The sequence below is a fragment of the Balaenoptera physalus genome (genome assembly GCF_965194825.1).
Source record: "Balaenoptera physalus genome assembly, chromosome: 11".
NCBI classification, from domain to species: Eukaryota; Metazoa; Chordata; class Mammalia; order Artiodactyla; family Balaenopteridae; genus Balaenoptera; species Balaenoptera physalus.
Genome location: NC_138896.1, coordinates 62851263 through 62874693, shown reverse-complemented (window position 1 = coordinate 62874693; position 23431 = coordinate 62851263). Strand labels below are relative to the sequence as shown.

General features: G+C 38.6%; 1 protein-coding gene across 1 annotated transcript in view; it reads right to left on the bottom strand.

Moving 5' to 3' along the window:
- OXSR1 (oxidative stress responsive kinase 1) overlaps positions 1 to 23431 on the bottom strand; it is a 96690-nt gene that overhangs the window by 41184 nt on the left and 32075 nt on the right. The window contains exons 4-5 of the mRNA XM_082412908.1: positions 19647 to 19788; positions 3835 to 3890 (exon numbers count right to left, since the gene is read on the bottom strand). Of these exons, the coding sequence (XP_082269034.1) occupies positions 3835 to 3890; positions 19647 to 19788 (198 nt within the window). The remainder of the gene's footprint in view (positions 1 to 3834; positions 3891 to 19646; positions 19789 to 23431) is intronic.

The following is a 23431-nucleotide window of genomic DNA, read 5'->3' as shown; positions in this document are numbered from 1 at the left end:
GCTTTTTTGTCCCTCATTTCCTATATTACTTATTTTGTGCTTAATTTTTTGTTGTAAAATGCTTAATTTTTTTTCTCATTTTCTTTTGTTTATGTTCTATAGCTATTCTCTTTACGGTTACCATAGGGATTACATTTACCATGGTAAAGTTTTAACAATCTAATTTGAATTTACATCAGCTTAACTTCAATAACATACAAAAACTCTTCTTCTTTACAGCACTATTCTCACCTCTTTTAGTTGTCGTTGTCATCACAAAATTACATCTTAATAAACTGTGTGCTCAAAAACATGAACTAATCATTCTTTTAAATGCATTAGTCTCTTGAATTACGTAGAAAAGAAGACTTGGAGTTACAAACCAATGTTACTGTAATACCAAGTTTTAGACCAATAACTGTTTTTAGTAATGTATCAGTCTCTTAAATTATGTAGAAAACAAAAAGTGCAGTTACAAACCATTGTTACAATAATACTAGCTTTTATACATCCCCATGTATTTGCCTTTACTGAGATCTTTATTTCTTCATACTGCTTGCAGTTACTGTCCGGGGTCCTCTCATTTTACCTTGTAAGACTCCCCTGAGCATTTCTTGCAGGGCAGGTCTATTCCCTCAGCTTTTGTTTATCTGGAAATGTCTTAATTTCTCCCTCATTTTTGAAAAACAGTTTTACTGGATATATGATTCTTGGTTGACACTTTTTTCTTTCAGCACTTTGAATATATTGTCTCTCTGCCTTCTGGCCTCCGAAGTTTCTGATGAGAAATCTGCTGACAACCTTATTTAGGACCCCTTGTATGTGATGAGTCACTTTTCTCTTGCTGTTTTCAAAATTCTTTGTCTTTGCCTTTCATAAGTTTGATTATAATGTGAGTCCGTGAGTCTCTCAGAGTTCACCTTAGTTGGAGATCACTGAGCTTCTTAGATGTTTATATTCATGTCTTTCATCAAATTTGAGATGTTTCCAGCCATTGTTTCTTCAAATATTCTCTCTGCCCCTTTCTTCTCCTTCTAGGCCTCCCACAGTGTGTATGTTGGTCTGCTTAATGGTATCCAAACAGGTCCCTCAGGCTCTATTCACTTTTCTTCAATCATTTTCCTTTCTGTTCCTCAGACTTGATAATTTCCATTTTTCTATCTTCAAGTTCACCAATTATTTCTTCTGCCAGCTCAAATCTGCACTTAAATCCTTCTAGTGAGTTTTTCATTTCACAATACAAGTTATTGTAGCTCCAGAATTTCTTTTTGGTTTCTTTTGAGGTTTTCTCTCCTTATTGATATTTAGATTTTATTCACACATCATTGTTTTGAGTTTTTCCATATATTCCTTTAATTCTCTGAACATTTTAAGATGGTTGTTTTAAAGTCTTTGTCTAGTAGATCTGCCATCAGGCCTTTTCCAGTGATAGTTTCTGTTATTTCATTTGAATAGGCCATACTTTCCTGTTTCACTGAGTGCTTTGTGATTTTTTTGTTGCTGTTGAAGACTGGACATTTGAATCTAATAAGGTGGTAATGCTGGAAATCAGATTCTCCCCCTTTCCTGGGGTTTGCTGTTTTTTGTTATTGTTTTTGTTTTTTTGGGGTTGTGGTAGGCTGTATCTGTGCTAAGCATCAGCCTGAAATGTAAAGTTAAGATCTTCTCAGATCTTTTCTGCACCTCTTCCTGGGAATGAACATTCACTTTCCAATTTTCCCTGCAAATGTAGTTTTGTTTTTTTTTGGACAGCCACGTGGCTTGTGGGATCTTAGTTCCCCAACCAGGGAATCAAACCCAGGCCCTCAGCAGTGAAAGCGCAGAGTCCTAACCACTGGACTGCCAGGAAAGTCTCTATAGTTTTGTTTTGGTTTTTTTCCCCCCTGTAGTTGTTTTTTGATGTCTTAGTCTTTAAAGTCAGGCTCCAAAAAGGGCAAGAAGAGAAGAGAAGGGAAGGAAAAAAAGGCTATGGCCTGTTAAAGTCCCTTGGAAATCACTTGGAAGGGAGGAGCTGCAACAACAATGGCTGCCTGTCTCTTTGCACCTCTGTGATCAGAAGCAATCAGTAATCAGAGCATATGCTGGATATTTGGAGGACAGGATCTTTTCTGCCACCATGGTTCCTGCAAGCTGCTCCAAAAACATGTGCATAGCTGCCTGCCAGGTGGCTGATAGGTGAGGAATGAGCAGCTCTGAAATTAACTGAAATTAACTGTAATTTACCTTCCAAGTCTTGCCCTAGAATTTTCAAGCAAAAAATGCAGAATTCCAACATTAGACAAATTCTGCCAATTCAATTGTTGTTTAGGCGGGGAGAAGATTCTTGGTGCTTCCTACTCTGCCATCTTCCCAGAATTCTCTCTTCTTTAGTTTCTTACCACTTGATTTTGCTTCTCTAAACAATACAGTATAATTGTGCCTGGTTCTGAACTTATATAAATGGAATCACAAGCTATATATTCTGACTAGCTTCGTTCACTCTATATTTTTATAATTTATTTAATGCTTTTGTATACAGTTGTAGTTCTATTCATTTTCATCACTATATAGTATTCCAAAGTATAAATTAACTACAATTTACTTATCCATTCTACTAACAAAAGACCTGGGACTGTTTCAAACTTTCAATGCTTATGAGCACTATGGCACACTGAAGTATGAGTTTCTCTATGCCATACACCTAGAAGCTAAAGTCTCTGGGTATGCATATCTTCAACTTAATAAAGTGTTGGTACTGTTGATATTCCCACCATCAGAGGGTGAGATTCTCCCTTGCTTTACATCCACACTGATAACTAGTACTGTCAGATGTGTTTGCTAGGTCAGTCAGTATAATGTGGTATCCCAATGTTATTTTACTTTGCATTTAATTGCTAACTAGTGAGGTTGACCACCTTTTATTATATTTATGTTTTGATGTCATTTGAGATTATCTGATTTTTCCTTAATGAGTTCTTTGTATGTTCTAAATTTGAGCCCCTTGTCAAGTTATTCATGCTGCAAATATCTTCTCTGTGGTTTTGCTTTTTTACTTATTAATGGAGACAAACTGTTCTTCTTTTGATGAACAGTAGTTGCTAATTTTACAGGAGCCAAATTTATCAGTCTTTTTCTTTACGTTAGAACATGATGTGGCTTGGTTAAAATATTCCCTTACCTGAGGACATGAAGATGTGTGCCTAAATTATCTTCTAAAGCTGAAGAAACAATTCAAGGTTTGGGTGGTTATCTTCTTCCTGCCAAACACCTGACTGTTCCAGCAGTGTGGGACCAAGACGAGGTTTTTTCTCAAGATGATCTGCTTGATCTACAATCCTGCAGTTTAGCTATTCTGCAGTTTCACCCTGGTGGAGGGGGCATTTCACCAGGATAGCAACACTGGCAGGCCTTGGACTCCAATTCTTATCTCTTTAGCTCTGAATCTGCCAAAAGTACACTTCCACATCTCAGATGCCTCTTCCTAATTGGCAAATACCCCATTTCTCCCAGGACAGAAGCAGTTCTGTATCACCTCTCTGTAGCATATTTATTCTTAAAAGCAATGAGGTTTCTTGACTACTTCTCCTTTAAAAGAAAGTAAAGAATGCTATGAAAACCCACAGATGACGACTTTAATGGGGATAAGGAGTAGATAATTGTAAGGTAATGAGCAATGGTCAGAAAATGCCTAAGACTGAAAATGAAGGATGAGTAGTGGAAGATATCTTGAGAGTCAGTAGGGATGTGTCAACATAGTATGTTTGACCAAAGAGGGTCCAGGGGATAGAAGAGAAAACTGACTAAGAAAACATAACAGATAAGTAATGTGGTTCTATCAACCATTAAACCAAAATAAAAAGAAATACTAATCATTACCTGCAATCTGTACTGAGCCATCTTCTCCAAGAAGAATATTGCCAGCTTTCACATCTCTTTAAGAAAAAAAAAAATCACTTATTAAAAAACACCTATTCTTTGGAGTCACATAACTTAAGCAGTTCACTATATTCACCACAACACTGTCAATATTTAAATGTTCTATTTTGCAGTAAAGGGTATTAAGGCCAACAGTAGAATTTTTAAAATTGTAGTCACTTGTACTAGAATCCAAACATTGTAAACAATAACATATAGCTTTTTACTATTAAATTTGGAAAATCTGAGGTTATTAAATACTCAATTGAGATAACAGTGGCCAAAGAATGTGACCCTCACTTACTATCACCGTATCGACTTTTTAAAATACAATGATTTTTTTCTACACCCTAATATATGATCAAAATTTTTAAATGGTATGTGGTTGAAAACAGGGACTATTCTATGCCTGTAGCATAAATACATGATGTAAATTATTCAAATATCTCTATATTCTTATTAGTAACTATATATAACAACTCAAGTAATACATGAACACATTCCTGTTATAAAAACCTAAACATCACTGAAAAGGCCAAAGTTCCTTTTGACCACTGTTCTCAAGTCTAGTATTCTCTCCAAAGTTTTCAACCATTATCAGTCTAGTTAACAGAATATGTTCCTGTGACATATCTGGGCTTTTCTTCCAACATAAATGATACTGTACTATCCCTTCAAATCTACAACTTGTTTTTCTCATGCAATAATGTGTCAGTAATATCTAGCAAAATTTACAATCCCTAATTCCTATGAGTAATCCACTTCTTTGATAACCTAGAGAAACTCTCACAATGTTCACAGAATGTACAAGGGGGTTGTCTACAGAATTGTTTGTAATAACCAACCAAAAATGGTAGCAACCTAGAAAGCCAACAACAGCAAAAAGATTAAATTAATTCTGTTACATCCATGAAATGGATTAAGGTCAATCAACATGTCATGCCCTCTAATACATAATACATACTGCTAAGTGAACAAATCAAATAGGACAGTGCATTTTGTATGCCACCATTAATGTTACACACACACAAACACACACACCCCTTTCCATACACAGAGAGCAATGAATTTATTTCCTTTAGTGGAGAGGAGTGGGATCAGAGTCTTGTGGGAATGGACTCACTTATTTGTTTCATAATTAAAAATAAATATAATTAAATAAAAAAGAGCCAGGCCTTGAAGCTAGACAAGAAAGAAAAGCGAGGCTAGCTCATGGAAGAAGACCCTGTTTGTCAGGAAAAAGAACCAGTGAAAGGACACTTCATCTCTTCCTTGTCCCTGTCTTCTTTCCCCTATCCTTAGCTATAACCATTCCTTGGTAAACAATGAACAACAGTTTCACAACTGTGTGTAGCAACGTCACCATACCAAGAGTATACAATACCTTTCCTGAATATATACTGAATCATTCGGAAATCATGTTACTGAGTATTTTTTTCTGCTTATAAATCCAAGCAATTTATAGGACCTTTCCCAGAGGCTGACTTAGAATGGAAGTTGGCTCACTTTGCTCTACAAACCTAAAGTCTACACCATGAACAGGAGAGAACTGAGGATATTTCCTTCCCTTGGTGACAAGACCATTCAACTAAGGCAACAATGAACCTTCAACTCCTTTTTCTGAGCTCATCTGGAATGATATCTAAAACTTAACGGAAAAACCAATGTATAGTTTAGTCACTTCCTCCTCTGTGTTTCTGCAGCAGGCTATAATGTTAGTACAGATCATAAAAATATAATCTTTCTCATTTCACCATGAGTCATATCTTAGTACATTTCTATATCATCTGTACTTACTTAATATTATAATTAGTGCATAGGGGGCATCTCCCAGATACTCATCAAATAGATTTAAATAATAGACGACAACCTGCCTTAAATCTTCTTATGGAGATAAGTGAATCATTAAATCAATCCATACATCCAACTAAACACTAAAATAAAAATGGATTGTTTCTGAAGAGATGTGGAGTAGTAAATCAATCAATCCAACTAAATACAAAAATAAAATTGTTCCCTCCTGCCATCCCACCTCCCAACTCCCACCTCTAAACTGTGTTCCAAATATTAGGCTTATAAACCAGTATGCTGTAATCAAATAGGACAACTAACTATCCATCTAAATAGGAAAGCAGTTAAACTATGGTATATCTATATAATGAAATACTACGAATACTAACGAATATGTATGTTAATATGGAACAATCTCCAAATATATTAAGTGAAATAAGAATACTACATACATCATGTTGCCATTTGTCTTTTGTTTTTAAGCAGGAGGGAGAGAGATATATACAGTATGTTTATATTGCCATAAAATCTCTCTCAAAGGAATCACAAGAAAATGGCAAGAAGTGGTTCCCTTTAGACCAGGGTACTAGAGGTTCAGTGAAGGAAGGAGATTTTTTCTTTTTTTTAATGCTTTATTATATTTATTTATTTTTTGTTTGTTTGTTTATTTAGTTATTTATTTATTTATGCCTGCCTTGGGTCTTTGTTGCTGTGAGCGGGCTTTCTCTAGTTGAGGCGAGCGGGCGCTACTCTTCATTGCGGTGTGCGGGCTTCTCATTGTGGTGGTTTCTCTTGTTGCAGAGCACAGGCTCTAGGTGCGCAGGCTTCCGTAGTTGTGGCACGCAGGCTAAGTGGTTGTGGCTCGCGGGCTCTAGAGCTCAGGCTCAGCAGTTGTGGTGCACAGGCTTAGTTGCTCTGCGGCATGTGGGATCCTCCCGGACCAGGGCTCGAACCCGTGTCCCCTGCCTTGGCAGGCAGATTCTTAACCACTGCGCCACCAGGGAAGTCCCTAAAATGCTTTATTTTTTTTTTAGAACAGTTTTAGATTTACATAAAAATTGAGAAGATAGTGCAGAGGCGTTCCCATACACCTGTCACTCAGTTTCCCCTATTGTTAACATGACACATTAAATGGTTCTGTTGCCACAGTAATGAACTAGTATTGATGCATTACTATTAACTAAGGTCTACAATTTATTCAAATATTTTAGTTTTAACCTAATGTCCTTTTTCTTTCCCAGGATACCATGTTCCATTTAGTTGTCATGTCTTCTTAGGGGCTTCTCTTGTCTGTGACAGTTAATCTTTGACTTTCCTTGTTTTTAATGACCTTGACAGTTTTGAGGAGTAATGGTCCAGTATTTTGTAGGATGCCCCTCTATTGGAATTTATATGACGTTTTCCTCATGATTAAACTGGTGTTATGAGTTTTGGGAAGGAAAACCACAGAAGTCAAGTGCCATTTTCATCACATCATATCAAGAGTACATATTTATCACCATGTTTTAGCACAGTAGATATGGTGAAGACTTGTTTTTTTATCATATACCATTTGTACCATTTGAATTTCTAAGCCTATATTTGCATTACCATTCAAATAATGTTTTCTAAGCTTTTGTCTTAAGTGAAGAAACAGTAATCCATTTTCAGTCGAACCTACACTTTGGGTGACTGCTCTTCCTGATCAGTTCCCCAGATAATCAATTCATGTTTCCCTTTTCAAACCAAAAGTGTAAAATATAGAACAGTTTCCAAGAGTAAAAGCAGAGGAAGATCATGAAGCTAAATGGCTCACTGGACAATTAAACACACCACAGTCTGTCCTCACACACAGCAGGGCAAATGACCTTTCAAGGAAAAGATTTGTAACTAAATCTCTGGAAATCAACATAATGGTCCTTAACTGAAGAACCTTTGTTACCTGCCTCAAAGGATATCAAGCAACCCAACAGCCCCAACAGTTAAATCCTCCAACCACTCTTAAATAGCAAGAACAGTGAGTGTTGTTTTTCACAGCTTGATGCCATTTCTCACAAGTCACTACTGCACCAAAGTTACAGATTCCTTTTAAAATTAAAAGGAATATCATAGACATACTTGACTTTCTCATTAGTACAGAACACAAGTTTCTCCCCATCACATTTTTTTAAAATTTGTTTACTTTTAGTTATTTTATTTTTGCCTGTATTGGGTCTTCATTGCTGTGTGAGGGCTTTCTCTAGTTGCGGCGAGCAGGCTTCTCATTGCGGTGGCTTCTCTTGTTGCAGAGCACGGGCTCTAGGCGCATGGGCTTCAGTAGTTGTGGCACATGGGGTCAGTAGTTGTGGCTCGTGGGCTCTAGAGCACATGCTCGGTAGTTGTGGTGCACACATCGAACCCGTGTCCCTGCACTGGCAGGCGGATTCTTAACCACTGTGCCACCAGGGATCGAACCCATGTCCCTGCATTGGCAGGCTGATTCTTAACCACTGCACCACCAGGGAAGCCCCCCCCCCATTACATTTTTATGACTCATCAATAGGCACAGTTTATGGAAAACATGAAAAAGGCCAAGAGAAGAAATGAATCAAGACAAAAGCTGGAAAATACGCTACATTTAGGCATCTTAAACTAACTAAATATCTACCATTTCTGTTAAAGCTAACCTCTTTAAATGGGAAAAATATTTGGGTACGTAGATACAGAGAGAAAAGTGTAAGTCTAATTAGAGACCTGTTCACCCTAGTCAAAACCTCTAAAGCCTGGGGAGTCAAGGAGAAAACACAGTAGAAACAGAGTAAAATTATTTGACCTAATCCACCAGACTGACACAAATCTACCTGAAATAACAATTGGACTCTAAAGATATGAGAAGTAACAAAACCTACTAAAAACATCCATCTCTGTTTCCCAGTAAAACAACTTTATCCCAACCTTCTCCTGTTGAAATCTCAGTGCATCTCGGCTAAAGTGTAAGTAGGGTTCTTAGCCTTGGCTGCATATTAGGATCTCTTGGGGAACTTTCAGAAGTCCCAATGCCAAGGCCTCATCATAGACCAGTTTAATGAATTTCTGGCAGTGGATCCAGGAACCAGTACTTATTAAAGTTTCCCAGGTGATTCCAATATGAAGCCAACACTGAGCCTCTCTGATTTTATGTGTAAGAGAATTTCCATTCCAGCAACACGGTAGAGACTTTCATCACTTACTACCCAGGCCTTGGCCACAAGATACACCATTCCCCTTCTCCAAACACACAGAAATGCTGGATTAATTAGGGGGGAAAACTGCCACATAAATGAACATGAAATAAAGAAAAGGAAATCTTCAATCTTCAGAAATGAAAAGGACACTTAAGAGCAGAGCAGTAAGCCTTGGGAGACAGAACAGAGATACTCCCCCAAATAGCTAGGGAGCTCAGGCTTTAAAATCCACCCATAAACAGAAAACATGGCATTGGGCTAGCTTAAGGTTGAGAAAGAGAACTGAGACCCCTTCATAAACCTAAGACCCTGGGAAGACTGAGCCACAATGAAACATATACTTGCCAAAGGCAAGCCAGTAAAGCCATATTAAAATAATACCTGTCTTTAATACAAAAGCATTTCTAGGAATAAAAAGTGTCATTATATAACAACAAAAAAAAGGGAATAATTTACCAAGAAGATAACAATCCTGAACCTGTATGTACCTATAAAATATCTTTCAATCGCAGAGGACTATAGTTCAAAGGGGTCATTAGTGTTGTAGGGCTAACTTCAACTAACTTCTGGCCTCCACTGTTCTGATGTGAAGTCAACTCCTAATCACACTGATGCTCTGTCTTAGTCTGTTCAGGCTGCTATAACAAAAATACCAGACTGGGTAACTTAAACAACCAACATTTATTTCTCACAGTTCTGGAGGCTGGAAAGTCCAAGATCAAAGCAGGGGCAGATCTGGTGCCTGGTGAGGAGCTGCTTCCCTGTTCATAGGTGACCACCTTTTCGCTGTATCTTCACAAGGTAGAAGGGGCAAGGGAGTTCTCTGGGGTCTCTTTTATAAGGACACTAATACCATTCATGTGGGCTCTACCCTCATGATCTATGTACCTCCCAAAGGCTCCACCTCCAAATACCACCACATTGAGGATTAGGTTTCAACATATGAATTCTGAGGGGACACAAACATTCAGTCTATAGCACTCCCCCTACATGATAAGTTGTTTTTCTCTTGCTGCCTTCAAGATATTCTCTTTGTGTTTAGGTTTCAATAGTGTGACTATGATGTGTCTGGGTATAGATCTCTTTGTATTTATCTTAATTGTGGTTCGTTAAGCTTCTTAAATTTGTAGATTAATGTTCTTCCTCCAATTTGGAAGTTTCAGGTCACTATTTCTTTCAATATTTTTTGGTCCCTTTTACTCATTTAGCTAAATGAGAGCTGATAAATTTAACAAAGTAGATGTTACAGTCATACAAAATTGAGCACAGATTGAATTTGTGCCTGAACTTGATGTAAGTCAACTTTATTGCTTTCTAAAAAAGACAGTGAACTTAACCTGTATTTCAGTGTGTATTTTGGGTTAATTTTACCATTGACTATATACAGTCTGCATATGTAAAGGTTTAGGGAAAAGAATATACTTCTATCCATGTTCTGAAGTGAGGACTTTGACTTTTAAAAATAGAGATACAGATATGTTAAATAAGATAACAATTGCATATTTAAAGAATAATAATTCAGTGGCAGATCTAAATTCTATTGAGTTAGTAACTAAAAACTATAATTGATATTTAAATCAATGTATGCCCAGCTTCACTGATTAGCACAATATTTCCTAGAAGACTTTGGAAGTAGACTGCTAAATTCAGATCCCAGCTCTGTCACTAGCTGGGTGACCTTTGGCAAGTTACTTAACTCTCTTTACCTTGGTTTCCTCATCTGTAAAATAGGAATAATAATAGTACCAGGGGCTTCCCTGGTGGCACAGTGGTTAAGAATCCACCTGCCGGGCTTCCCTGGTGGCGCAGTGGTTAAGAATCCGCCTGCCAGTGCAGGGGACACGGGTTCGAGCCCTGGTCTGGGAAGGTCCCACGTGCCGTGGAGCAGCTGGGCCCGTGTGCCACAACTACTGAGTCTGAGTGCCACAACTGCTGAAGCTTGCATGCCTAGAGCCCATGCTCTGCGACAAGAGAGGCTACCCAATGGGAAGCCCACGCACCGCAATGAAGAGTAGCCCCCGCTCGCCACCGACGCGCAGCAACAAAGACCCTACACAGCCAAAAAAACCCGAAAAGAGTAGCCCCTGCTCGCCACAACTAGAGAAAGCCCACACGCAGCAACGAAGACCCAATGCAGGCAAAAATAAATAAATTTATTAAAAAAAAAAAAAATCCACCTGCCAAGGCAGGGGACATGGGTTTGAGCTCTAGTCCGGGAGGATCCCACATGCCGCGGAGCAACTAAGCCCATGTGCCACAGCTACTGAGCCTGTGCTCTAGAGCCCGTGAGCCACAACTACTGAGCCTGTGTGCCACAACTACTGAAGCCCACGTGCCTAGAGCCTGTGCTCCACACAAAGAGAAGCCACCGCAGTAAGAAGTAGGCGCACGGCAACAAAGAGTAGGCCTTGCTCACCGCAACTAGAGAGAAAGCCCATGTGCAGCAATGAAGACCCAACGCAGCCAAAAATTAATTAATTAATTAACTTTTAAAAAATAGTACCAACTCATAAAATAATTGTGAAGATTAAATCAGGTTAAGGTAGAAAATACACTTAGAAAAGTATTTAGGGACTTCTCTGGCGGTCCAGTGTCTAAGACTCCATGCTCCCAATGCAGGGGGCCCGGGTTCTATCCCTGGTCAGGGAACTAGGCCCCATATGCCGCAACTAAGAGTTCACATGCTGCAACTAAAGATCCCACATGCTGCAACTAAGGCCTGGTGCAGCCAAATAATAAATATTTAAAAAGAAAAAAAAAGTATTTAACACACAAGTTGCAGTGAATGCTAGCTGTCATTATTATCTACACCAGGGGTCAACATTTTCTTAAAGGGCCGGATAGTAAATAGGGTTTGTGGGGCAGATGATATCTGTCACCACTACTTTTTCTCTGTAGTGCTAAAATGTGCATGGCTGTGTTTTAAAAAAGAAACCAAAAAAAAAAAAAACAGGCATCAGGCTGCATTCATCCTGTGGGCCAGAGTCTGTCAATCACTGATGATCTATATGGTGGTAAAATAAATTTTTTTTCCTCTCACATGACAGTCTGGGCATGAGTGACATCAGTTCAGCATGGTAACTCCACAGAGTTGGTGATTCAGGTTCCTCATATTTTATTGCTCTACCATCTCTAAGTTCTTGCTGCACAGTCCAAGATGCCTTACTACCACATCCACATTTCAATGGAAGGAAGGAAAGGGCAAATAGAGGTTATGTCACTTTCTGTGAGCAGTGGTTCTCAGGGTATTTGGCAATGTCTAGAGATATTTTAGGTTGTTGCAATGGGCACTGGGGGCAGTGTGTACGTGTGTGAGCTACTGGCATGTAATAGGTAGAAGCCGGATATGCTGCTAGATCTGTTCTATAACGCACAGGATAGCCCCTGCAACAAAGAACTGCCCAGCCCAAAAGTCAGTGGTGCTGGGACTGATAAAACCTGTTAAGGGAACACTATTGTTTTCATCACAGTGGCTAGAAACTAAATCACACAGTCAAATCTGGCCTGCATGGGAGGCTATGAAATGTTGCCTTTCCTCTGGATGTTCATGTGCCCAGTAAAAAATGTCTTTTTTCTTTTAATTCTAAAACAAGGGGAGACATATTAGGGGCCAATTAGCAGTCTATGGCATATGTCCTTCTAGAAGATTATTTGATGAACATGGAATCAGAACTGAGGTATTAACTGAATTATGTTCATTGCTAGTATCAAGGTATGTATCCACAGGGTTATCACCATTCAGAGGACAGGAATCCTGTTTTTCAGGGCACCTTGTCCCTTGACAGTGTGGGAAATAAATTCCTAAACATTTACCCTTTGGTCATGCCCCCTTTTCAGTCATTTGTTAACACATTATTTTAACTAGGTACAAAACAACTGATTACGTACAATTTTAGATGAAAAATCCTATTGTCTTAAGAATATACTTTCAGTATTTCCAAGATTTCTAGTTTACATGTTATTCCTTAGAATCAATTACTCTCTTTTATCCTCATAAAAAGAAAGTTTGGGGTTTCCCTGGTGGTGCAGTGGTTAAAAATCCACCTGCCAATGCAGGAGACACGGGTTTGAGCCCTCACAACTACTGAGCCTGTGCTCTAGAGCCTGCGAGCCACAACTACTGAGCCCATGTGCCACAACTACTGAAGCCTGCGTGCCACAACTACTGAGCCCACGTGCCACAACTACTGAAGCCTGCGCGCCTGGAGCCCATGCTCCACAACAAGAGAAGCTACCGCTCCCTGGTGGCACAGCGGTTAAGAATCCGCCTGCCAATGCAGGGGACACGGGTTTGAGCTCTGGTCTGGGAAGATCCCACATGCCGCAGAGCAACTAAGCCCGTGCACCACAACTACTGAGCTACTGAGCCTGCGCTCTAGAGCCTGCAAACCACAACTACTGAGCCCCCGTGCCACAACTACTGAAGCCTGTGCGCCTAGAGCCTGTGCTCTGCAACAAGAGAAGCCACCGCAATGAGAAGCCCGTGCACGGCAACAAAGAGTAGCTCCCGCTCACCGCAACCAGAGAAAAGCCCGCGCACAGCAAAGAAGACCCAATGCAGCCAAAAATAAAATAAATAAAATAAAATAAAATAAAATAAAATAAAATAAAAAAAAAGAAGCCACTGCAATGAGAAGCCCATGAGCCGCAACAAAGAGTAGCCCCCACTCACCACAACTAGAGAAAGCCCGTGCGCAGCAATGAAGATCCAACGCAGCCAAAAATAAAAATTAATTAATTTTAAAAAAGTTTGTTTCCTTTGTAAGACTTAAGCAGGTGGAAAAAACTTAAACAACTGGAAAGAATTATTCATTTTTCCTAGAATGAGATGCTTCCACTGATGACTGATTTCACTTACTATACATTGATTTTCTTTAAAATGCTTCTACTCTCAGGGTAATCTAACCAAAAGTTTGTGTGTAGGGGGAGGGAATACCTTGTTTTTTTCCTCCATATTCTGATTACTCCTTAAAACCTCAGTTTTACAAACTGGTAGTCACCTGATCTTTGATCAGTTACTTTTCTGGGCCTTTGCTTGTCTGTTTGCTGACGGATTAGGGTTAAGTAGGTGACTTTTTTTTTAACTGAGGTATAAAATTGTAAGATATAAATAAATAAGATATATTGTAAGATAAATAAATTTGTAAGATATAAATAAAGCTGTAAGATATTTAAAGTGTACAATGTGATGGTTTGGTACACATATACACTGGGAAAGGATTAACTCCATAGAGCTAATTAACACATTTATCACCTCACATATTTACTTTTATTTTTTGAGAACATTTAAATCCTACTCTCTTAGCAAACTGCAATAATATGATACAGTGTTATCCACTATAGTCAACATGATATACATTAAATCCTCAGACCTTATTCATCTTATAACTGAAAGTTTGTACTTTCACCAACCTCTCCCGGTTTCCCTCACCCACTCAGCCCCTGGCAACCACTTTTCTACTCTCTATTTCAATGAATTTAACTGTGTGTGTGTGTGTGTTAAGATCCCACATATTAAGTGATACCATGCAGTATTTGTCTTTCTCTGTCTGGCTTAATTCACTTAGCATAGCATGCCCTCCAAGTTCATCCGTGTTATCACAAATGACAGGACTTCCTCCTTTTTATGGATGAATAAAGTCCATTGTATGTGTGTGTGTGTGCGTGTGTGTGTGTGTGTATCACAATTTCTTTATCCATTCATCCATGACACACACTTAGGTTGTTTCCATATCTTGGCTATTGTGAATAATGCTGAATATGGGAGTACAGATATCTCTTTGAGATAATGACTTCATTTCTTTTGGACGTATACCCAGCAATGGGATTTCTGGATCTTATTGTAATTCTTTTTTTGTTGGCTGCGCCACACGGCTTGTGGGATCCTAGCTGCCAGACCAGGGATCAAACCTGTGCCCCCTGCATTGGAAGTGCAGAATCTTAACCACTGGACCGCCAGGGAAGTCTCCCTGTAATTCTATTTTTAATTTCTTGAGGAACCTCCATACTGTTTCCACAGTGGCTGTACCAGTTTACACTCCCAACATCAGTACACAAGGGTTCCCTTTCTCCATATCCTTGACAGCATCTGATATCTTGTCTTTTTGTTTTGTTTTGTTTTTTGGCTGCACCATACGGCTTGTGGGATTTTAGTTCCCTGGCCAGGGATTGAACCCTGGCCCTTGGCAGTGAAAGCACGGAGTCCTAACCACTTGACCACCAGGGAATTCCCTGATATCTTGTTTTTTTGATAACAGACATCCTAACAGGTGTGAGATGATATTTCATTGTCGTTTTGATTTGCATTTCCCCAATGGTTAGTGATGTTGATCACCTTTTTCACATGTATCTGTTGGCTACTTATATGTGTTCTTTGGAAAAATGTCTCTTCAGGTCCTTTTCCCATTTTTTAATTGGGTTGTTTTTATTTTTTTGCCTCTGAGTTGTATGAGTTCCTCCTATTTTGGAGATGTTATCCCCTTATCAGAATGTGGTTTGCGAATATTTACTCCTATTTAGTAGGTTGCCTTTTTACTTTTTTGATGGTTTCCTTTGCTGTGCAGAAGCTTTTTAGTTTGATGTGGTCTAGTTTTTAAAGTTTTTGCTTTTGTTGCCTTTGCTATTGGTGTCAAATCCAAAAAATCATTGCCAAGACCAATGTCAAGGATATGTTTTCTTCTAGGAGTTTTATAGTTTCAGGTCCTAAGTTCATGTCTTCAATCCATTTTGAGTTGATTCCTCTGTATGGTATAAGATAGAGGTCCAGTATCATTTTTCGTATGATGTTTGTTGTGGACTTATCATAAATGGCCTTTATTATGTTAAGGTACATTCCCTCTATACCCAGTTTGTCAAGAGTTTTCATTATGAAAGGATGTTGAATTTTGTCAAAAGCTTTTTCTGCATTTATTGAGATGACCATGATTTTATCGTTCATTTTGTTAAAGTGGTGTATCATAGTGATTGATTGATTTGCAGATGTTGGACCACCCTTGCATCCCTGGAATAAATCCCACTTAATCATGCTGTATGATCCTCTTAACATATTGTTGAATTTTGTTTGCTAACATTTTGTTGAAGATCTCTGCGTATATGTTTATCAAGGATATTGGCCTGTAATTTTCTTTTCTTGTAGTGTCCTTGTCTGGCTTTGGTATCAGGGTAATGCTGGCCTTGTAAAATGAGTTTGTAATGTTTCCTCCTCTTCTAGTTTTTGGAAGAGTTTGAGAAGGATTATTGTAAGTTCCTCTTTAAATATTTGGTAAGATTCACCAGTGAAGCCATCAGTCCTGCATTTTTGTTGGGAGGTTTTTGATTATTGAATTGATCTCCTTAGTAGTAATTGGTCCATTTAGATTTTCTATTTCTTCATGATTCAATCTTGGTAGATTGTATGTTTCTAGGAATTTATCCATTTCGTCTAGGTTGTACAATTTGTTGGCATATAATTGTTCATAGTAGTCTCTTATGATCCCTTATACTTCTGTGGTATCAGCTGTAATGTCTCCTCTTTCATTTCTGAATTTAATTTATTTGAGTCCTCTCTCTTTTTCTCTTGGTGAGTCTAGCTAACAATTTGTCTATTTATCTTTTTCAGAAACCAGTTCTTAAAAACTGGTTTCACTGACCTTTTCAACTGTCTTTTTAGTCTGTATTTCATATATTTCCATTGTAATGTTTTTATTTAACTTCCTTCTGCTAACTCTGGGCTCAGTCTGTTCTTATTTTTGTAGTTCCTTAAAAGTAGGTGATTTTAAATGTTATATCTTGTTGTGTTCTTCCACTCTTTTTCTGCTTTCTTTGGTTTTAATTGAGCATTTTATATGATTCTATTTTTCTCTCCTCTCTTAGCATATTAATTCTTCTATTTTTCCTTTTTTAGTGGTTGCCCTAGAGTTTGCTCTACACATTTACAACTAATCCAAGTCCACTTTCACATAGCACTATACCACTTCCCTGAGTTTTCTTTCAATCTCATATATCCTGGACTGGGTATTACAGTCTTGCAACCCAGAACTGTCAATAGGCATAGACCAAAAAAAAAAAGAAGAAGAAGCTCTAAGCCTGCTCTCTGTGGCCAAAGGATCAGGAAAGGGGCAGCACAGCTCAGACCTAGCAGGGACCCCATCCCTGACTACATAGCTGGAATGGAAGGCTGACCCACTAGGCCAGAACCAGAGGTGCCAATGAAGACCAGACAGGAAACTCCACTGCCCAATCCACATCTAGTGCAGCAGGTAGGCCCATGTTGCCTACACCAGCACCACCGATAGGCCCAGCCAGTATCTCCCATTCTTCCACCCAGCAGCAGAAAGTGACCCAGGTCTGGCACCTCTTGGTCCTCTACACCAGGGGTCCCCAATCCCCAGGGTCACAGACTGGTACTGGGCTGTGGCCTGTTCTAAACCATTCCCCCACCCCCACCCCAGTGTGTGGAAAAATTGTCTTCCATGAAACCAGTCCCTGGTGCCAAAAAGTTTGGGGACCGCTGCTCTACACACTGGCAAAGGATGACCCAGACCCAGTGTCTCCCAACTCCCCACTCAGTAGCAAAAGGTGGTCCAGAAAAGTGCCTTTCATGTCCACAGGCAATACCACAGAATGAGTGGGAGCCCGATTGCGGCCAGGTGGCCTGGTCCACAAGGTGAGCCCAAGAAGTGCTCACAGACCCACAGGCACAGCCACTATCTCCCACCTTCCACCTAGCAGCACCAGGCCTGGGGAAGGGCACTCTACTCCAATGGGTGGCATCAGCAGGGATTGAGAAGAGAGCCCCAGCAGTGCCACAGGAACAAAACAAACCAGAACAACACCGCAAGGGCTCTAAAAAATCCGGGCAATTGCCTGCTAAAATATATTATTTCTGTATATTATTATTTCAATAGGATCAAGAGTCTCCTAACATAACATCCAAAACATCCATGATAAAATTTAAAAAAAAATCATTCAACATACCAAGAACCAGGAAAAACTTCCAAAAGGAAAGACAACTAAATGATGTCAACACAAAGATGAATCAGGTTTTGGAATTATTTGACAAGAATTTTAAAGCAGCCATCATGAAAATGCTTCTAACATGCAATTTGGAATTCTCAAAACAAATGAAAAACAGAAAATCTCAGCAAAAAAAATAAAAGCTATAAAAAAGAACCAAATAAAAATTATATAACTGAAAACCTACACTAACTGAAATAAAAAGCTCAAGGAATGGGTTCCAGAGTAGAATGGAGAGGACAGAGGATAGAATCAGCAAACCTGAAAACAAATCAAGAAAATTTACTCAATCTGAACAGAGTAAAAATAGGCTGAAAACTGAGCCTCAGGGATTATGGCACAATATGGTACAATAACAAAAGATCTAACATTTCCATCATTAGAGTCCCAGAAGAAGATGAGGGAAAACAGCTTGCAAAGGTATTCAAAGAAATAATGGCTGAAAACTTCCCAAAATTGGTGAAGACAAAAACTTGTAGATTCAAGAAGGTTAGGAACCCCAAACAGGATAGACGTGAAGAAATCCACACTAAGACATATCATAATTAAACTTGTCAACACCAAACTTTGGGACTTATCTGGTGGTCCAGTGGATGAGACCCTGAGCTCCCAATGCAGAGGGCCTGGGTTCGATCCCTGGTCTGGGAACTAGATCCCGCATGCATGCTGCAACTAGGAGTTTGCATGCCACAACTAAGAAGCCCGCATACCGCAGCTAAGAGTCCGCATGCTGCAACTAAGAGTCTGCATGCTGCAACTAAAAACATCCTGCATGCGGCAACTAAGACCCAGCGCAGCCAAAATAAATAAATAAATAAATAGTTAAAAAAAAAAAAAGAAACAATCTTTTTTTTTTTTTTTTGGCTACGCCATGTGACATGTGGGATCTTAGTTCCCCGACCAGGGATTGAACCTGTGTCCCCTGCATTGAGAGCGCAGAGTCTTAACCACTGGACCGCCATGGAAGTCCCACGAAGAAACAGTCTTGAAAGTAGCCAGAGAAAAGCAACATATTGCCTAAGAACACCAATTCACATGACAGATTTCTCATCTGAAACCATGAAGGTCACAATTAAGTACCACAGCATCTTTCAGGTGCTGAAAGAAAAGAACTGTCAACTACAAATTCTTATATCCAGGGAAACTATCCTTCAGAAATGATGGGGAAATAAATATATCTTCAAATGAAGGAAAACCAAATCCAGGGACTAAACAAATTTGTACTAACCCAGAATCTACCACCATTTGTACAGATAACAATTCTTGTTATCTGTACGCAGGGACTGAATAGATATAATTAGCCAGAAATACTTGAACCATGAAATGTTACACAGGTTTTCAAATGTCATTTTATTTAAAAAATAATAATAATTTTTAATTTTAAAAAGTGATTTTACAAAAGCTTTTAATAATTTGAGAAAATAGTCAAGATATAACATAAAGGAAACAAAAAAGAAACAGACAAAATTATACATACAGTTTTGTTTTAAATATCTGTAAGCATATAAAAGAAACTGGAAAAGAATATTCCAAAATGTTATGAGTGATTGCAATGATTGACTCCCATAGGAAATTAGGAATTTCTCCTGTTTCTAGAGTTTCCAATTTGACTAAAGTACTTGTTACTTTCAAATGCTTACTAGCTGTGTAACCACAATGTACTGGAACTAGTAATACAAAGAACCCTGCTAACACTCAGAGATTATGATTAACTGTGCAAAAGAATGGGGAATAGCCTCAATGAAATGATACAGCACAACTATCACTGCACTTATCCAAAAGAGAAGAGTGTTGTCTTTTACATACCTGTGAATCTGTCCATTTTTATGCAAGTATTCCAACCCCTCCAGCACTTCTCTGAGTATTGTAGCAATGGTAGCTTCATCTAGGACTCCACTTTTATGTTCCCCCTTTGCCACAATGTGCTTAATAATATCCAGAACAGAACCTGAAAAGAGAAGAAACAGTTTTCCTTAATTTTTCAACTCATTCAATATTATTCAGAGCCATTTTTAAATCAAAACACATGTAAACCTTTTCATGAACTTAGCTGTGTAGGAAAGAAAGGAAAAAATAGTAAATATAAGGAAATACAGAAGTTTAAAGGTAATAATTTATTCTCGATTCCACTCTAAAACAGAAAGCAGCCTGCTAATACCCAAATAGTAGTGTTAAACCAGCATCTTCTTTAGACTTCTAATGAGAATCTGAAAAAGGTAATAGAGGATTTTTAATCACCTCTGAAGAATCCCTAGGTAAACCATGCCCATCAATAACACTTTAGTATAAGATATAACAAACCAATCTAGGCTTCCAACATCAGATTAGAGTATGCAACATTGTATAAATAAAGATATAAAACACAATTGAAACGCAGGTCAAATTACATAAGAAAACTTGGAAAGTAAATATCACATGTGTATGCAAACTAATTTAAGGGTTAAAATTATGTTTCAGGTTAATAAGTAATAGAAATAAAACAGGTAAGGCAAAGAAAAATATGAAAAGAATAAAAATGGCAGTTCTTTTAAAATAACAGCCCAGATGTATTATCAATCCCATTTTTCCCAAGATGGGAAATAATGCTCCTCCTAAAAATTAGAGAGAGGGAGGGAAAAGACATCCATATAGTAATTAAAGTCACAGAATGCTGTCTACCATAACTGATGATTATTTAAAAAAAAGTTTGCTAGAGATTGGTAAGATTTCTGGCAGTACAATGGCCCATAAAGATCACAGAACCAAAGCAAAACAATCTCCAATATTAAAAACTGTGCCAAGAAATCCGAAACATAACATAAACTGCACTGAAAAGACTGGATGCCCATTTCTTGGCAAATGCTTCCGTTGAAAACATGCCCTGGTGGATGCTTTTTATTGCACACACTTAAAAAGAAAAAAATGTACTTCCGAATAGATGGAAAGAAGTGGTCTAGATGGAATCCTCAAAAACATTAGAGAATTGAACACATGTTTACTTTAGCTCCCATTTGAAATCCACTAACTTGATAAGCTTGATAACAAGGGCATAAACCCAGAATAAAAAAGAAAGAAGATAACAGAAGAGATATAGCACTAATTTTCTGGAAGAGAGAAAGCAGAAAAAGTAACTGATTATGCAGAGTTAAAAAATCTGTAACTTCAGTGTCTGCACAGGAGGTATATCAATTCCTACCCTAGAGCTCCAGAAAGGCTCAGAATACAAACACCAAAGACCGCATAAGGGAAAGTGAGGGGGGACTGAAGGAAAGGGCTGAACACAGGAAAACTGGTTGAAAGTTCATATAAGGCAAAATAAGATTCCCAGATCCCTCCTCCCCACCCTGGAAGCCAAGCGACGACCACTCCCCACCTCCAGCAAGAGACAGGCAGTTTACTCTCTGTAGACAAAGAACCAGGGAGGCTTCAGATTCTAAGTAACTTTTTCTAACACTTTCCCCTCTTTACTGCTGGGATTCACAAGATTGTGATTCACAAAAAGGGGGCCTACCTAAGGAAGAAGTTTTGTTCTGTTTAGTTTAACCAATCACACATCAACTCCCAAAAAGCAAAGTGACTATACCAACAGGCATGTATTTCATTCTTCTGAGAAATCCAGGCCATACAAGAACTGCTCAGCTGGGCTTCGCTGGTGGCGCAGTGGTTGAGAATCTGCCTGCCAATGAGGGGACACGGGTTCGAGCCCTGGTCTGGGAAGATCCCACATGCCGCGGAGCAACTGGGCCCGTGAGCCACAACTACTGAGCCTGCGCGTCTGGAGCCTGTGCTCCGCAACAAGAGAGGCCGCGACAGTGAGAGGCCCACGCACCGCGAGGAAGAGTGGCCCCCGCTCGCCGCAGCTGGAGAAAGCCCTTGCACAGAAACGAAGACCCAGCACAGCCAAAAATAAATAAATAAATAAATAAATTTATAAAAAAAAAAAAAAAGAACTGCTCAGTAAGAAGACATATGTAGAAATGCCAACTGAGTTAAATGTAATACAAAGAATATCTAAAATAAGGAACGCAAAGGGAGAAACCCCTACTAGGAATTAAAAACACAATTTATTCATTCAACAATTAAGTCACATTATATGCGATCTAGAACTAGGTGCCACAGAATATGTCAAGAAACATGTGACTGCTGACTTTCAGGGAACTTCTAATCTGGAAGATCAAAGAAATGGAGTAACAAAGACTCTAGGGCACACCAAAGTTATTAGATCTGTATTCTTAAAGAGTTTGAAGCAGGAACTCCTTTTCAAAGTCTTAGAAAATTTTAATTGATTTCACATCATCCAACGATCAACAGGGAAATTAAAGCAGTGCACATCCCCAGACAATGTCCAGAACAGAAATACCAAACAAGGCTGGATAAGAAGGCCCCTCTTCCCTGGGATAACTTGTCTTTTCAGTTTTAGTCTCCCTCCCAACAATATGATTTTTATAGGTGGAGGGATGATCACGCCACTAAGACCTTCCTCCTTAACTGACAAATATTGGTCCTGGAAGGTCCCCCCTTCTTTTCCATATGATTTCCTCAGCATCTTGCAGCGTCTAACATGATGACGGTGCCTATAATCCTCCCTCCTAAAACATCAAAAGTACATAGAATTCTTTATATCAACTCAGAGAAAGAAGAAAGTAAAATATTCTAAGCAAAAGAAAACTGCAGATTTATCACTGGATGATTCAAATTAATATCTAAAGAAAAGAAGGAATAATGAGGGAAGGCTATATCAGCATATATAATATTATGTCCTTAGGCACAATCTGGAAGAAATATTCTACAGGGATAATCTGTTCTTGAACTTTAATACATGAAGAAACTACTTGGCAAACTAGTTTAAAATGCAGATTCCCAGACCTTATAGACTGTCATTCAAGAGATCTGAGGTAGGGCCCAAGAAGTTGCATTTTAACAACCTAGGCTACTCGATGAGCACTGTCCACTGAAACCCAAGAATTTCTTAGAGTAAAAGCAAGTAAATTAAATAATGGAAAACAAGAGGGGTTTGGTACAAATTTCATAACAAAGCAAAAAATTAAAATGTAGGTAGATTATCTATTCCCCCAAACCATTTCATGTCTGCCTTCATAGGCTATGGCACAGAACATTTAAAAAGCAATGCAAAACTTTAACTATCCAAGAAAATCATTACTAAATATTAAAAAAAAAATTGAAAAAGTGGTGAAGCAGCTGCTGGTTAATGACCCTTGTTAAATCTGATAATTGTAGCTCAATCAAATTAATTACTCAGTCAACATGTTCATTTGCACAGTTTATTTTTATGAAAAAACACTCTTGAGTCCAAAATTAACTCACCCATTTTAGTCAGGTATTTTTACCAAGAAGTTTTAACCAATCTTTAGCCACTGGGTGTTGCTTGTGTCTTCCTAAGCCATGTAAGTTTTCAAAGGGGCCAAAATTTGCTTGGTCTGAGTATTCCATTTCAGATTAATAGACATACCCTCTATTGTTGCTTGACCATCCAAAGCTGGTCACTCTTTCTTTTTTTTTGAAAAGAAAGATGATTTTTTTTTTTTTAAGATGGTAGTCATCTTTTCTTTTTTAAATTTATTTATTTATTTTTGGCTGTGTTGGGTCTTCGT